Genomic DNA, 17,822 nt, shown 5'->3' with positions numbered 1-17,822 from the left:
GTGAATGAACTAAGGTCTGTCTAATTCCTGAACAAAACAAATGAAAATATGTCTGCAAACATGGAGATTCCTGACTCGTAAAAGCCTTCATTTATCATCCTTACTTCTATACTTTGTCAAAGTCTGATGATCAGATAACTCTTATCTAGATCATAACACCTGACTTTTCCCAAATTCATACATTTCAGATTGCCTGTGGGGATAAATAGTTGGCAATATCAAAAGAACTTAGTATTGGTGTGTGAGCAGGATGCAGTGACAGACAGGAGGTAGAGCAAGGGTTAACAATTTTACTTGAACAGGGAGATACTCCACACAGGGAGTCAAACAGTTTGCCCTGGGAAATAAACAGTTAAATGGCAGAGGTTGCAGGGTTGAAAAACAGTAGATTCAGTGATGGCAGTTCCTTTGTACATTTGTGTCAGATCAACTTAGCCTGTCTGTCACCTTACAGGCCATGGCAATTACAGAGCAGGCGGTGGTGCGAACAATGACTGGCGCTGGGTTGTTCTGGTGAGGTCCTGTAGCAACGATGGCTTGTCTTCTGGCGGCAGCGGTTTGGTGTCCGGTACCTTCCGCTGAATCCCTAGTCCATATGCTGCAGTGGCTGACAAGGTGCGGGCCACAGCACTGTATGAACCCAACGTGGCTCAGCAAATGTGCAATGGGAGGTCAGAGTTCAGTTCACGGTCACACACCCGTTCCTTCTTAGGTGGCATGCGCGTGGTACTCACGAGCCCGAAGCGTTTGGCAGCTTGCTTGGTGGAGACCAGCGGGCTCACAGTACTCCTCTGTTCACAGTCTCTACAGGCACCAACGGGGATGCTGGAGCGCGAGCCTGTGCTGCTACGGTGCTCAAGGGACGGAGCACTCACCTTTCTCTGCTGTGCTCTGTCAGCTCCCGCCATGTCTCAGTGTTTTCGCGCGTGCTTTTGCTTCTTAACCTGAGACATGCCCTCTACTGCTGAGTGCAAAAGTTGGCCTGGTTCTATAAGCTTTTCGCCAGACAACAGAGGAGACAGCCCGACAGATCGGGACCCGGCGCATGAAAATTACCCCCAGCCCGGTCCTTCTTCTTACATGTGTAAAGTGGGCAGCACGGTGGCTCAGTGTTTAGCACTGCAGCCTTGCAGAGCTGGAGTCCTGGGTTCAAATCCCACCAAGGACAACATCTGCAAGAAGTTTGCATGTTCTCAATGTGTTTGCGTGGGTTTCCTCGGGGTTCTCTGGTTTCCTCCCATATTCCAAAGACAAACTGATAGGGAAGTTAGATTGTGAGCCCTATCGGGGATAGTGATGATAATGTCTGTAAAGCGCTGCGGAATATGTTGGATCTAAATAGATAAAGAGGTTATTATTATACAAAACGATGCAAAAATTACAGTTACTAAACATTAGTTCATGAATTAAAGTAATGCATGTTCATGATTTTACCGATTTTAATGGTTTGTCCACATTTGCAAGAATACAGATTTTCCTTCTTTAATGAGCTAAATAAAATGTAGAACTTTATTAATATTAGTATGTATTATTAAATGGTGAATTTATTACTTTAGTTTATATATTTCCCCATCCTAGAAGCCTCTAAATTTGCAGGTCTGAGAATGATTAGCAGTCGGGCAGTAGAGATTTGACAGACTGTGTTTGTGTTTCTCACTATTTGAATTCAGTTATACAGTATAACAAGCCTGTGTGAGTTTGTAAAAATAGTGTAATTATGCTTGCACTGCTTCCACATAACCAGGATCAATTTGCAGACACAGCTCATTCTCCTTGTAAATGTGTTTATTTACCATTTTATAGCTCTTTTAGAAATGAACAGTTATTTACCGCAATGTCCCAAACTCTGGCTCTCTGATTGGCTAACAAAGTTCTCAAAGTTTCTTAAAATAGATTAAGCTATAAAAATATTGTATATTTTATATATTTAGTTTTAAGTGCAATACAACTGCTGCATGAATACTTTGTTTACAGTTATCTACTGTATAATTTGCTACATTTGCACATTATAACCACATTTATGGCTAGTGGTAGTTTACACTTAGATGCCTAGTGACCAGGCCAACTTTCACACTTCTCTTTTGAGTTAGTTTGACAAATAATTTCTTTCTTTCATTTTTATTATACCAGCTGGTTGTTATTTTGTGCTGAGATTTCTTTTTCTATTTATACAAATACAAAAACGTGACATAAAATAAGTATAATTAACCATAAACTGATTATATAAAAAAAGCCAAATCCTACAGAAAAAAAGATTCTCTTTATTAATCTAACAAACCCCTAGCTGTATACACGATGCCACCTTTTTTTATTTGCATTCATTTCTTTAGTTTAAGCATTTGTCCTTCCAACATAGCCCAGAGCTAGGAGCGAGAGATTTCTTCCCTGTTCTCTGAACAGAATGTAAGGCGATAGACTGGACTACGGGTACCTGCATGCCGGGATCCGGAACTGAAAGGGCTGCATCCTCTGTTCCTGGGGTGAAGCCTGAGTGGGACAGACCTTCCCCTGCTGTCTGGGGGAAGCCTGAGCGAGACGGGGTCTTCCTGCTGTCCCAGGAGGGCGGGGAGAGCTGAAAAAGCGCATGCAGCGGAGGAGAAGAGGAGGAAAGTGCACAAGGGGCAGCAGTGAGATGCCAGCACAGAGCAGCGCAAAGGGCAGTGTGGATGAGAGCAGTGAGTGGCGCGCTGGGCTGCCCCTTCCCCCATCTGAGAGTAACAGGCCTGTGACAGGCTGTGCTGTGTTGTGAATTAGACTTTTTTGGCTCCCTCTAGTGGTTACTAGTGATATACTCTGGGATTTCCTTCCCTCTGTTTGCACCCAGCTGGGTCGTTACTTCAGGGGTGTTGCTATATAACCTCCTGGAACCTTAGTCCAGTGCCTGGCATCGGTGTTATCAGACACATTCTGTTTGCTCCTGTTTGCTGGTCCTGGTTCGTGCTAAATTAAGCTAAGTCTTGCTTCTTTGTTTTTTGGGTTATTTGTTTGCTATCTTTTTTGTCCAGCTTGTACTAAATGTGATTCCTGACCTTGCTGGAAGCTCTAGGGGGCTGGTGTTCTCCCCCCGGGCCGTTAGACGGTTCGGGGGTTCTTGAATTTCCAGTGTGGATATTTTTGATAGGATTTTTTGCTGACCATATAAGTTATCTTTCTATATTCTGCTATTAGCTAGTGGGCCTCTCTTTGCTAAATTCCTAGCTCATTCTTATGTTTGTCTTTTCCTCTTACCTCACCGTTATTATTTGTGGGGGGCTTCTATCCAACTTTTTGGGGTATTTCCTCTGGAGGCAAGAAAGGTCTTTCTTTTCCCTTCTAGGGGTAGTTAGCTCTCCGGCTGGCGCGAGACGTCTAGGATCAACGTAGGAACGTTCCCCGGCTGCTGGTATTTGTGGTGCTAGGATTAGTTATATGGTCAGCCCAGTTACCACTGCCCTATGAGCTGGTTTTCTGTATTTACTGACTTAGCATTATTCCTGAGACCCTCTGCCATTGGGGTCATAACAGTGCTGCTGCCGTCCAGGAGGAAAGGAGCTGTAGTGCTGGGGGGAATTAGTGTGCCAGCAGAGCAGAGCTGTTCCAGCAGAACACAGAGCTATACCAGCGAAGTGGAGCCATGCAGAGTTGTGTGCACAGGGCAGAACCCGGGCGGGAAATCTGAGTGGTGAGTCTGGGGCCGTGTCTGCTGTAAAGGCTGAGAATCCTGTTTGCGCAGACCGACTGGACAGTACCCTTGCATACAGGTCCACTGTTTGTGGACGACCAGCTGTTAGCTCCCAGCCATGCTCCACGCTAGGAGGTGATCCTACTTGAAGGCAGGGACTGCACTGAGTGTGCGATGCAAAGAGAGAGACATATGACTCGGCCAGAGCCTCATTACCAAAAACTTGCTCACACCGCTGAACAAAGTCTCGTTCCGGCGGTTCCCCTCATTGGACTCAGTACCATGCTAAAAACCTTTAAGTATGGGAAATCTACCCACTGTTGTCGGTGCCATCGTTGGATTCCCACCTGCTACAGATTCCATCAAGACGCTACATGCCGCTGTTGTTGGTGCCACCATTGGAACCCTGAGACACCTCACACAGGAAGACCACAGTCTGATAAGTTTCACCTCTTCAATTTCTGAACTATCGTTCGTCCCTGTCCTAACCTGCCACTCTCCCAGTTCTGTCCCATTCCCTATCACTACCCTGCAACCCCCTACTCCTTGCGTGGAGTGCGTTTATTGTTTAATAAAACTGTTAACTCTTGATCTGCCTCCTGTCCGTGGTGACATCCCGCGTTCCTGCGATTTCTACAAAGACATGGGCTGTAAGTCAAGTACAGCTCTGAATGCAGGGAGCAGAGCTCAGCAAGTAGCTCTCATAGAATTGTGCTTTGATGAGTGATCCGAGGAAGGGGAAATAAAGGTTGGTGGTTTAGCTCAGTGCTGCCACGGGTAATAGATTGATGTACCACTGTGATAATTTAATCGTTGCTATGTGTATATCGGAGCCAATCTGGCTCCTTCATCAGGCAGGTATACATACACAATGAATATCCATGAATTAATACATTCCTATAGAACATTTGATAATTGAATTCAACTCTCATTGATTGGCAAATTAGCTTCCACTTGTGCTGTGCTAAACCTTTAGTAGTAGCAGAAAATAGCAAAAAGAGTCATGTCATGAGGGTGTGACGTGATCCTTTGCAAGTTGTACAAAAAGAGAGAGGCAAACCCATAGAGGCAGTACAGTTTCCACAGAGAACAATAATAAACTTATTTACCAGTGGACAGAGACAATGGTACTGGGCATTAAAATGTACTAAATTACATCACCATAAATAGATCCACTATGTCACTCATTGCTCAATAACAGTACACTGAGTCTGTATGGAGCCAGTGCCAGCATTTGTCTCAAGACATTTATTTAAAGACGAAAAATATGATGGTGTCAATGTATCCGTCTTGAAACTACATGTGAGTCTCATGATGGTGCTTTATAGGTGGAGTGGGCGGGCACTGAGGGTGAGAACAAATAGCTCTGATAAAGAAGCTGGAGCACATTTCCTCTTGGATGTTCAGAATGTAAATATTAACAGACCATAAAGATGGCTGCTGGGAGCTCAATGAGAGCTAAAAATAAAAAAGATAAGGTAACAGAGGTGCTTAGAGATTCATTAGAGGGGTTGCCAGAATGTTTATTCATTTTTTTGTTGTGCCCTGAAAACCTATTTTGAAGAACAGAATACTAGTTATGTGCAGTAGATGCTGCTTTAGTAGTAGATTTTCATACTGTAAGGCTATGTGCACAAGTCAGGATTTCTTGCAGAAATTTTCCTGACAAAAACCGGACATTTCTGCCAGAAATCCGCATGCTTTTTTTCATGCGTTTTTGATGCGTTTTTGTGCGTTTTTTTCCAATTGCATAGAATTGTGGGAAAAACTCGGAAAATCCGCAAAATTAATGAACATGCTGCTTTTTTTACCGCATGCGTTTTTTTCGCGGAAAAAAACGCACCATGTGCACAAAACATGCAGAATGCATTCTAAATGATAGGATGCATAATGTTTGCTTTTTTAATGAGTTTTTATAGCGCTTTTATTGTGAAAAAACGCGAAAAAACCTGAACGTGTGCACATAGCCTAATACTTTTTGTGATTAATAGACTTATTATTATTAGAGATGGGCGGACCCCTGGATGTTCGGGTCCGGCGAGTTCAGCCGAACAGTTACAAAAAGTTCAGGTTCGGGTACCAGAACAGTACCTGGACCTGAACCCGGACCCCACTCCCTTGATTGGGAGGCCTGAACATCCAGTTTTTGCTGTTCTATCAAGTGCATGACAGCGCGGCAAATACTGCTTCTGATTGGCGGTCAGAGAGCCGCAGTTCCCACGCTGTCAGAAGACAGCGGGAGCGCTCAGCTGTGATCGGAGGTATAAAGTTTACCTCCAGTCACTGGTGTCAGCTGATGGGACTACTGATCCCATCATCCGATACCTGCTGCCGCTAATAACAGTGAGAGCAGGAGCCGTGGATGGGAGTATTCATCAGCCGCTCCTGCACTGTAAATAAAATGGATACCTTTTTAATCACACACTACTTGGGACATAGGACCTAGGCTTTCATGCATCCTGGGCAAAGATACAGTTTGGCACCCACCAGCCTCCTTTTAAGTTTAAGGCTTAGACTAGATATAATGACCATGAAGACACTTGATGTTACAGTAAAACAACTGTTTCAACCACAAAAATGCACCTCAATTACAAGGTATTAAAAAGTGAAATGATTAAAGGGAGTTTGTTAGCACAAAATGACTGTTAAAACTAAGCGTACAAAATCAGTACACCCTAGACATTACCAAGCATTGTGTCCCACCTAGCTCTGCCAGTTTCTCATTGATTGACTGCTGTGGCTTCATGAGAATCAGTGGAGGGTGAAGGCTGATGGAAAACAAGTAGGCGGAAAAGAACTGCTTGTCCACACCATAGGTGCACCGTACTCCTGTGGTTGGTTTGAGCAGACATTTTGTGCTGACAGACTCACTTTTAAGAGGCGATCCCTGGAAAATGTAGAATTCTTAGTCCCTTAGCAATACATGGTGAATGTGTCCTTATTAGTGTTGAGCGATACCGTCCGATACTTGAAAGTATCGGTATCGGAAAGTATCGGCCGATACCGGCAAAGTATCGGATCTAATCCGATACCGATACCCGATACCAATACAAGTCAATGGGACTCAAGTATCGGACGGTATCCCTGATGGTTCCCAGGGTCTGAAGGAGAGGAAACTCTCCTTCAGGCCCTGGGAACCATATTAATGTGTAAAATAAAGAATTAAAATAAAAAATATTGATATACTCACCTCTCCGACGCAGCCTGGACTTTACCACCGTAACCGGGAGCCTTCTTTGCTTAAAATGCGCGCGTTTAATAGTTTCCGTGAATTTACGGCTTCTGATTGGTCGCGTGCCGCCCATGTGACCGCGACGCGACCAATCACAACAAGCCGTGACGTAATTTTCAGGTCCTGAATGCCTAGAATTAGGCATCAGGACCTGAAAATTACGTCACGGCTTGTGATTGGTCGCGTCGCGGTCACATGGGCGACGCGACCAATCACAAGCCGTGACGTCACGGGAGGCAGTAAACGCGCGCATTTTAAAATTACGTCATGGCTTCTGATTGGTCGCGTGCCGCCCATGTGACCGCGACACGACCAATCACAAGCCGTGACGTAATTTTCAAATCCTGAATGCCTAGAATTAGGCATCAGGACCTGAAAATTACGTCACGGCTTGTTGTGATTGGTCGCGTCGCGGTCACATGGGCGGCACGTGACCAATCAGAAGCCGTGACATCACGGAAACCATTAAACGCGCGCATTTTAAGCAAAGAAGGCTTCCGGTTACGGCGGTAAAGTCCAGGGGCCTCCGGACAGGTGAGTATATGAATATTTTTTATTTTAATTCTTTATTTTACACATTTATATGGATCCCAGGGCCTGAAGGAGAGTTTCCTCTCCTTCAGACCCTGGGAACCATACACTGGAAACTTCCGATTCCGATTCCCGATACCACGAAAGTATCGGATCTCGGTATCGGAATTCCGATACCCGCAAGTATCGGCCGATACCCGATACTTGCGGTATCGGAATGCTCAACACTAGTCCTTATACTTACCAACTACCATTTTCACGCAATATTAACATCACTTTCGTAATTTTCTTGTGACCACATTTCAGATAAGGGGTATCACTGGTTGGTATGAATATCCCTAGAATATTTGGACTCTGACAAACTTAACTTTTATTCTAAGCGACATACAACATGGTTCACTCATGTGTTTCAGTTCCTAGTGAATTACCTCAAGAATTGACAAGACTAAACAAAAATGTAAACCGTAAGACCCCGCAATGTGACTAATTGTAGTCACAAGTACTAAATGTCTCAGTCTCAATGCGTTTCGTCATTCTATTTATAACAACTCATCAGGAGACACAAAATAAAAAATACACAAATTGGACACTGCAACCCCTAAAAACAATTACCGTGCGCAAAATGGATTCCAATCCTTCACTCTAAAATGGGGTGAATGCACTGTGCCTTTACATGACTGAAGTATCTAAATCTGGTTGATATGAGTGTTTCAGAAGACTGGACCCTTATTGTTCATATAGCAGCATATTGGGAAGGTGCACTATTAGAAAACTGCCTCTTAGTATATCTACTTATACAATAATCTATACACACACAGAAGACCAAGCGCACGTTACACACATGACTGAGATGCGTGTGACATGCCCTAAAAGGTACTTGACCTCAAATCTCCTTCCCGTGTGCTGCTTCTAGACTCTAATGAACATATTGCACCTACAGCCGTATTGCATGATATTCTGACCTCATATCAAGCTTATCATTGCCACTCTGTCAAGAACCTCAGTGCTTATGTCAGCATGTGTTTGGGGCTCAACAACACATACAGTATATATTGCACCATGAGAGATATGTAAAACCGCAGGCTACTCATCTCAGCTACTATTTGTGCAGCTCTATCCTGCAGAACATCATTCCTTCTTTTAGCCCTTTATATGCAGTACCATCTTCCAGAACATCTGTGCTTTCATCTATTTATGGCCCCATCAGCAGTATATTACTCCTCTCATCTATAAACAGCCACATCCTGCAGAACATCACTTCTCTACTCAATACACAGCTCAATGCTGCAGAACTTTACTCCTTTTATCTACAGTATTAAAAGCTCCATCCTGCTGTATATTACTCCTCTCATTTATCTACAGTTCAATCCTGCAGTATATCACTCCTCTCATCTATCTACATTCCCATCATGCAGCATATCACTCCTATTATCTATGTGCAGTTCCACACTGAAGAACATCACTGCTGTATTATTTATACAGCCATATAGTTAAGTTTATTACTCCTTTCATCTACTTACAGTTATAACCTGCAGTAAATCATTTCTCTCACCTATATGCAGCCCTCCCCTAGAGAACATCACTCAGCTTAGTTAACTATATTCACAAACACTGCTGCTGCTTCCTGGTATGAGCTCTGCACTGTAATGTTTGGATATGTGCACATGATCAGGAAATGGCAGTGCTTTGGACGCAGCGCATGTTCCCTGCCTCCAAACTGCTGCTGTCTATTGATTGCAGGTGAATCCGCATGTGTTCATTGAACCATGCGGATTCACCATGTCCAATACATTGGGTGAAATTTATGTTGCGGAGGCTCGTGTCTTTGCAAGATAAATAGACATGCTGCAGTCTGGAGAGACGTGCCGCATGTCCATTTCTTCGGGTGAGCCGCGGGCATCTGAGGATGCATAGTGGACATGCGATTTCATGAAATCCTGTCCACTATTCTGTAACATCTGGATGCTGCGGGTTGGATGCTGCACAAATGCACAGCATCCAAACCGCAGTGCTTACTGATCGGCTGCACATACCACTAGAAGCTTCCGATGATATTATCTTTCACAGGAGCAGCACAATTCTAGGCATGACTGGTGAGGAGCAGGGAAGGATCACCGACTGTGGCAACTCAGCTGATTACTCCTGCAGCCACAGCACAGAGCACCTGTAAGTAGGTTATTTGGCTGTAACAGCACAGACAACGAGGAGACAGTGGTACTTAAAAAAACTTTATTTATTTAACAAACACAAAAAGAAAAAAAAAAAGAAAAAAAAAAAATATATATATACACACATATATATATATATATATATATATATATATATATATATATATATATATATATGCACAGTTCTGGCAAAAATTAAGAGACCACTGCAAAATGTTCAGTTTGTCAGACTTTTCTCTTTATAGGTAAGTTTTTGAGCAAAATGTAAATTGTTCTTTTATTCTATAAACTTCTGACAACATATCTCCGAATTTCCAAGCAATAAATTTTGTATTTTTTTCCAGACAAAGAAAAATGGTCAAAATATAAAAAAACAGTGCTTTCAGACCTCAAATAATGCAAACAAAAGAAGTTCATAATCATTTAGAAACAACAATACTAATGTTTTAACTCAGAAAGAGTTCAGAAATCAATATTTTGTGGAATAACCATGATTTTTAAACACAGCTTTCATGCGTCTTGGCATCCACCAGTCTTTCACACTGCTTCTGGCACAAAAACATAAGAACTTCTTCTTTGTTCTTTGTTTGGTGGTTTGGGACTATCCATCATCCTCTTGATTACATTCCAGATATTTCAATAGGGTTCAGGTCTGGAGATTGGGCTGCACATGACAGGGTTTTGATGTGGTGGTCTTTTCATTTTTGACAGAGCTGTATATACTGTATATATAAATATATAAGTCTGCACTACATTGACTGTATCAGTAACAGGATTACTACAGTATATTACCTTTAACTTAAAAAGGAATAAAGAAATGTGTATTAAGTGGAAGGAGGGTGGCATAAAGAAGACTATAATGTTGTTTGCAGGGAATCCAGGGTAAGTGTTATAAGAGTAAATCTAGTATTGAAGTGAGGCTTGCAAGGGAGACCAAAAGCAGTAAAAAAGTATTTTGGTGGTATGTCAAAAGCAAAAGAAAAGTGAAAAATATTATAGGATTTTAATAGGGTGAAGTGGTCAAAAATGATGTTTAGAAGGCCGAACTTTTAAATTCCTATTTTGCATCTTTCTTCTCTAAGAAAGCAATTGTAAAGTCAACTGATCTTCATGGTGCCATCGAAGGAATAAAAGAATCCACTCTATTCATACACAGAGAGATAGATGGTGAGGGACACTTTGCTAATATAAATTAATTTAAATCTCTTAGTCCAGATGAATTACATCTTAGGGTACTGAGTTTGCAGGGGAAATTGCAGAACAACTAGCCAGAATCTTTGAAAAATCCTTGAGAACAGGAGAAATCCCAGAATATTGGAGAAGGGCAAATGTTGTCCCTATCTTCAAAAAAGGAAAGAAGATGAAGCCAGAAAATTACAGGCCAGTGAGCCTTACTTCTATACTATACCAGGAAAGATCTTTGAACAAATTATTAAACAACATGGAGCTTAAATACCTGGATGAGAATGGAGTAATTAACCAGAGCCAGCATGGGCTTGTAGCAAACAAGTCATGCCAGACTTATCTAATTACCTTCTATGATTGAATCACTGACTGAGTGGATCAGGGAAATGTGGTACATATAGTGTATCTCAACTTCAGCAAAGCGTATCATACTATCCTTATTGAGAAAATAACCAAGCCTGAGATTTACAAGGCTACAGTTAGGTTGATTCAAAACAAGCTCAGTGATCGTACTCAAATGTGAAAATAAATGGTTGCACATCCAATTAGAAGTGTTTCAAGTTGGGTACTACAAGGCTCTGTTCTGGCCCCAGTGTTGTTTAACATTTTTTTAAATGATGTAGATAAGGGAACTGAAGTTAAACTGATGAAATTTGCAGATGATGCAAAAGCTAGGAGGGATGGCTAAAGGCCCCGGCACACATAGCGATTTACCAACGATCACGACCAGCGATACGACCTGGCCGTGATCGTTGGTAAGTCGCTGTGTGGTCGCTGGGGAGCTGTCACACAGACAGCTCTCTCCAGCGACCAACGATCAGGGGAACGACTTCGGCATCGTTGAAACTGTCTTCAACGATGCCGAAGTCCCCCTACAGCACCCGGGTAACCAGGGTAAACATCGGGTTACTAAGCGCAGGGCCGCGCTTAGTAACCCGATGTTTACCCTGGTTACCAAAAAAAACAAACAGTACATACTCACCATCTGATGTCCGTCAGGTCCCTTGCCGTCCGCTTCCTGCTCTGACTGAGTGCCGCCGTACAGTGAGAGCAGAGCGCAGCGGTGACGTCACTGCTGCGCTCTGCTCTCACTGTACGGCCGGATCTCAGTCAGAGCAGGAAGCGGACGGCAAGGGACCTGACGGACATCAGATGGTGAGTATGTACTGTTTGTTTTTTTTGGTAACCAGGGTAAACATCAGGTTACTAAGCGCGGCCCTGCGCTTAGTAACCCGATGTTTACCCTGGTTACCAGTGAAGACATCGCTGGATCGGTGTCACACACACCGATTCAGCGATATCAGCGGGACCTCAACGACCAAAAAAAGGTCCAGGCCATTCCGACACGACCAGCGATCTCACAGCAGGGGCCTGATCGCTGGTACGTGTCACACATAGCGAGATCGCTACTGAGGTCGCTGTTGCGTCACAAAACTTGTGACTCAGCAGAGATCTCGCTAGCGATCTCGCTTTGTGAGACGGGGCCTTTACACTAGAGAAGAAAGAGAATGGATTCAGAAGGATCTAGATAAACTTGAACAATGGATAGCTACTGATAGAATGGTATCTTGAAAGGAGAAATGCAAGATTCTTTATCTGCACAAGAAAAACAAAAATTACATCTACAGAATGAGAGGAATAGAACTAAGCAACAGTTAGTGTGAAAAAGACTCAGGTATCCTGATAGCTTACAGACTGCACATGACTCAACAGTGTGGTGCAGCAACAAAAAAGGCAAACACAGTTTTAGGATGTATTAAAAGAGTCAGAGTCTAGACCACATAAGGTAATTATCCCCCTCTACTATTACTTAGTCAAGCCACATGTGGAATAATGTGTCCCATTCTGGGCACCACATTTTAAAAAATACATTAAAAACTGGAGCAAGTTCAGAGAAGAGTTACCAGAATGGTGAACTGACTGCAAAGTATGTCCTACGAGGAACGGGTAAAGGATCTGTGAATGTTTAGCTTGCAAAAAAGAAGGCTAAGAGGAGATTGAATAGCTGTCTACAAATATCTAAAGGGATGTCACGGTGTAGAGGGATCATCTTTATTCTCATTTGCACAATGAAATACAAGAATCAATGGACTGAAACTGAAAGGGAAAAGATACAGATTAGGTATTAGAAAAAACTGTTAGACAGTGAGAGTGAAAAATGAGTGGAACAGGCTGCCACGAGAAGTGCTGAGTTCTCCTTCAATGGAAGTCTTCAAACAAAGGGAGGACAGACATCTGTCTGAGATGGTTTAGTGAATCCTGCTTTGAGCAGCGGGTTGAACACAATGACCCTTGAGATCCCTTCCAACTCTCAGATTCTATGGTTCTATGACAACAATACTACGACTGAATACTATATCTATGCATTGTTCTAATACATACACCATTCCTGTTATCTAGCAGTTAAATGACTGTTAACGCCTTTATGTCTCAATTTCACAGTCGCCACTCTCAGTACTAGGCCTTTTCCCTTTGTATTCTCTATAAACACCTCTGATTGCTACACTGGCCCTAGTGAAGATCACCGGTATTTCCCCCTAGATATGAGTCACTGGGTATACAGTGTGTTCTCACTGGCTGTCTCCATTTCCTGAAGCACAGCCCCAGCCCACACCTTGTACTGAACATCTTTGCAGGAAGAAATGACCAACAGGAATGGTCCTCTGCTAATGGATCTTCTACTGATGCTGCTTGTGGATCTGGCACTGGATACGAGTCTTCCTCACAGCCCAGGCCTTTACCGGCATCTGATCGCTCTCTGATTTTTCTGTGGCGAAGGAGGCTGTAAGCCCACCTAGCAGCCACATAACCTATCCTGGTGTAAGTTCTGGTGCCAACTGCCTCTTCTCGGCCTTGGCCTTTTATAATTAGTAACTGTGACACAGGTGTCAAATGACCTGGTATCATCTTCAAAACTCTTCCTGTCAGAAAATAGATTCTCACTATTAGGTTCCTACTACTGTAATTCTTCCTTGACTTTCCCTTTTGCTTTTGACCAACAAATGGTGGTGTTCACTTACAGTTACTCAGATAGGCATCAACTATACTCATCTTCTCTCTTGTCCACTTTCTTACTCGTCTCCAGCAGTTGGAAAAAGCCAGGGATTGTCCTATGTGTCAGGTGGCTACTGCAAAAATATTTTCTTGTGAACAAAACTGTCTCCTCAGTGCCACTTCCCTCCCTTCTTACTATACCTGGGGTACCTGCCATCTCTAGTTATGCCTCTGAGCATTGGAGAGCAGCATGGTGTGCTCTATATTGCCTTCTATAGAAGTATCATTACCCACTGACAATTCAAAGTGTGGGAGCACAGAATAGGTTAATACATATTATGTGGGAGAGAACACATTCTACATATTTTTTTAAATTAAATCTTTGTTGATAATTATGTTTTAATATGTGACACATGTTCTTTTTATGTTTTTATCACAGGTAACCAGCCACAACAAATGGTGAATATATATGGAGAGCCTTCCAGTTTCTAAACTTGGACATCTTATTTAGTTATATGCTTTTTATGCTCTCTTTTACAATGTGCATTTTTGAAATTCTACATTGTAGTATTTTTGATTTTGTTGAGTTTGTGAATATTCTCACAAAAATAAGTTTTTGGTATTAGCTAATGTTTTACTTGGAGATCTGAAAAAAACAGTAATCTGTGTTTTTTTAATTTTGTTGCTATAAAAATAAGGATATTGTGAATATGAATGTGATATGTGAATAAGACCAAACCACTGAACTGAAAAAGACTTTGATTTTTAACTTAATATGGGCTTCTTTGTTATATTTAGTGCTAGACTTTTCTGGATCTTCTAGAGGAGCCCATATGTGTTTCCTTACCTAAATATTGAGCTTTTAGGCACTTTATAATGTAAAGTTTGTTACTGCATTATTGGTATTCCCTGCATTCTGCTGTAGTTGTAAGATGTACATACATAACAATACAGTGCTGAAAATGTAAAGCCAATACTTAACACTGGTAAATATGAACTTCTTGGAAATTGTAATGCAGTATATTGCTTTACTGCTTAAATTGTCTTTGTCTCAGGGATCCTTATTATACTTAGTGTCTATCAATTTATTTGGAATAATGTTGACGAGGATGTAGTAGGTTGCAAAAGAGGCTCTACTTTGTACCAGAAAAAGGGCAACTTTGGTAATGAATAGTGTTGAGCATTCCGATACCGCAAGTATCGGGTATCGGCCGATACTTGCCGGTATCGGAATTCCGATACCGAGATCCGATACTTTTGTTGTATCGGGAATCGGTATCGGGATTAATATCAATGTGTAAAAGAAAGAATTAAAATAAAAAATAGGGATATACTCACCTCTTCGGCGCAGCCTGGACTTTACCGCCGTAACCGGGAGCCGTTGTACCTAAGAATGCGCGCTTGAAGGGCCTTAGATGAGGTCACTGCGCTCTGATTGGTCCGTAGCGGTCACATGGGCCGTCGCGACCAATGACAAAGCCGTGACGTCATCTTAAGGTCCTTCACGCGCTGATTCTTAGGAAGGAAGGCTGCCGGAAAGAAGCCGAGGGTGAGTATATACCTAATAGGAATATACTCACCCTCGGACGCGCCCTGCTTGTTTCCGGCAGCCTTCCTTCCTAAGAATCAGCGCATGAAGGACCTTAAGATAACGTCACAGCTTTGTGATTGGTCGCGACGGCCCATGTGACCGCCACGCGACCAATCACAAAGCCGTGACGTCATCTAAGGTCTTTCAAGCGCTTGAAATACCTTAGGTGACGTCACGGCTTTGTGATTGGTCCCGTAGCGGTCACGCGACCGCTACGCGACCAATCAGAAGCTGCGGACGTCTTCTAAGGTATTTCAAGCGCTTGAAAGACCTTAGGTGACGTCACGGCTTTGTGATTGGTCGCGTAGCAGTCACGCGACCGCTACGGACCAATCAGAGCGCAGTGACCTCATCTAAGGCCCTTCAAGCGCGCATTCTTAGGTACAACGGCTCCCGGTTACGGCGGTAAAGTCCAGGGCGCGTCAGAGAGGTGAGTATATCCCTATTTTTTATTTTAATTCTTTCTTTTACACATTGATATGGATCCCAGGGCCTGAAGGAGAGTTTCCTCTCTTCAGACCCTGGGAACCATCAGGGATACCGTCCGATACTTGAGTCCCATTGACTTGTATTGGTATCGGGGATTAGATCCGATACTTTACCGGTATCGGCTGATACTTTCCGATACCGATACTTTCAAGTATCGGACGGTATCGCTCAACACTAGTGATGAACTATATAACATAGTGAGGCAATGCCCTATTAAAGTAAACGTAGATGACTTGCATTACCTGACACTATAAACAAGTGTGCTGTTGAATCTAGGGAAAAAGAAAACCCTATATTTTAAGGCCATATAATTAACCCCTTTTAAGTACTTGCATGTGTTAAGTTTTAAATATTATATGGATACCAAGTTCTTATACTTCCTAATATACTTGTATTAGCTAATGTTTCAGTATCTGCCTGTACTGACTGCGCACCTTCCCATCCATCACTGACTACAGACTACTGCCCATGGTTTACAGCAGTTTGTGGTTTAATTGTGTAGCTCCCAATAAAATCAGCAGAGTATATATCTATAGCATGTGGCAAGCCATGAAAATTTGGAACATTGTGCCGCTACCCTCAGTTATTGAAACAATTCTGTAACAAATAAAAAAAAAATTGGAAAACTGATGTAAAACAGAAATATTTAGGTGGAGCCACACTTTATAGATGCTGTGCCCTTTTGCAACCATTTTTTATTGATTTAATAACAAGTTTTGATTAAAGGGAATCTGTGAGCAGGATTGTACACCCCAAACTATTAATATGTGCCTGTAGCTCTTACAAAGACAAGCCCAGCAAAACCTTTACATGGCCAATCTGATCCTCCATTACTGAGAAATTATGGTTTGAATTGATATGCAAATGAGGCTGTAGATCTTAAGCCTTTGTCATTCCAGCCATATTCCTCTTGCTGTACTGACAGCTTCCCTGCTGTGTGACTTCAAGCAAAGCAGCCATGAGTCAAGCAGGAGCAGGCAGTGCCGGGTAGGGAATATAGCTGGAGTGACAGAGGCTTAAGATCTTCAGCCTCATTGGCACTACAGCTCTCTCCCCACCCAGCACTGCCTCCTCCTGCTTGACTCATGGCTGCTTTGCTTGAAGTCACTCAGCATAGAGTCTGTCATTCAAGCAAGAGGAATAGGCAATGGGTGGGGAATAGGGCTGGAATGACAAAGGCTTCATATCTACTGTAACATACAAAAAAGTGAAAACAATAATACAGAGATAAAAACTTTCATAAAAAGACTGAATTAATTCAATGTCTAAGTATTATAAGACTGAACATCAGGCACTTAAAATAAAAATACTGAATTCTAAAATTATGTCAAATCACAATTCTATGGAAAAAAAAGTTAGAAAAATGACAAAAATCAAAACTTAGACTTGCCCAACTAAGAATTATGATTATTTTCATCTCAGAATTTTACAATTGTTTTATAAATTTACTTTTATTAAAGAAAAAGATTGAATAGAGTTTACAACTGGTTGCTGATAATTCTATAGAGAATTTTAGAAGGTAGAAGGCACACAAGTTCTAACATTTTGAATATGTACAAACTTTTTTATAGACGCAATTAAACAACTCATATTCAATGTTCCTCACCTCACACCTAAGGGTTTGGAAAGGAAAAAAAAGGTAGGAGTCCTAGGTTTTAGTCTTATTAAAAGAAGGGTGTCAAAGATACTATTGAATGGAAAGGTAGCTATGGGCCTTAGTGGTCCATAAGACTAGTAAGGGCCTCCTAATGTCCAGGAAATGCAATATCATGTGACATCCCCTATTTTGCAGATCAAATTCATCCGTTTAACCAATGTCTGGATTTAAAGATGGTCTTCAGATCTCCAGTGCAAGGGAATTCGCAGCTTTGCTAAACTATTCAAATACATTGTTAGATATTTGCATATGCAGCAAAATATTCAAGCTCGTATCCACAGGAGAAATTTTGAAATTTCTTTCCATAAGGGATG

At 42.2% G+C, this 17,822-nt stretch overlaps 1 protein-coding gene across 1 annotated transcript in view; it reads left to right on the top strand.

The window, feature by feature from the left end:
* MED12L (mediator complex subunit 12L) overlaps window positions 1-15,104 on the top strand; it is a 995,158-nt gene extending 980,054 nt beyond the window's left edge. The window contains exon 44 of the mRNA XM_077290760.1: window positions 14,211-15,104. Coding sequence (XP_077146875.1) covers window positions 14,211-14,263 — 53 coding nt within the window. The 3' untranslated portion in view covers window positions 14,264-15,104. The remainder of the gene's footprint in view (window positions 1-14,210) is intronic.
* Window positions 15,105-17,822: the final 2,718 nt, after the last annotated feature.

This window comes from Ranitomeya variabilis, chromosome 2 (assembly GCF_051348905.1).
Source record: "Ranitomeya variabilis isolate aRanVar5 chromosome 2, aRanVar5.hap1, whole genome shotgun sequence".
NCBI lineage: Eukaryota > Metazoa > Chordata > Amphibia > Anura > Dendrobatidae > Ranitomeya > Ranitomeya variabilis.
The sequence above is the reverse complement of the archived record's forward strand: the minus strand, read 5'-3'. Positions and strand labels throughout refer to the sequence as shown.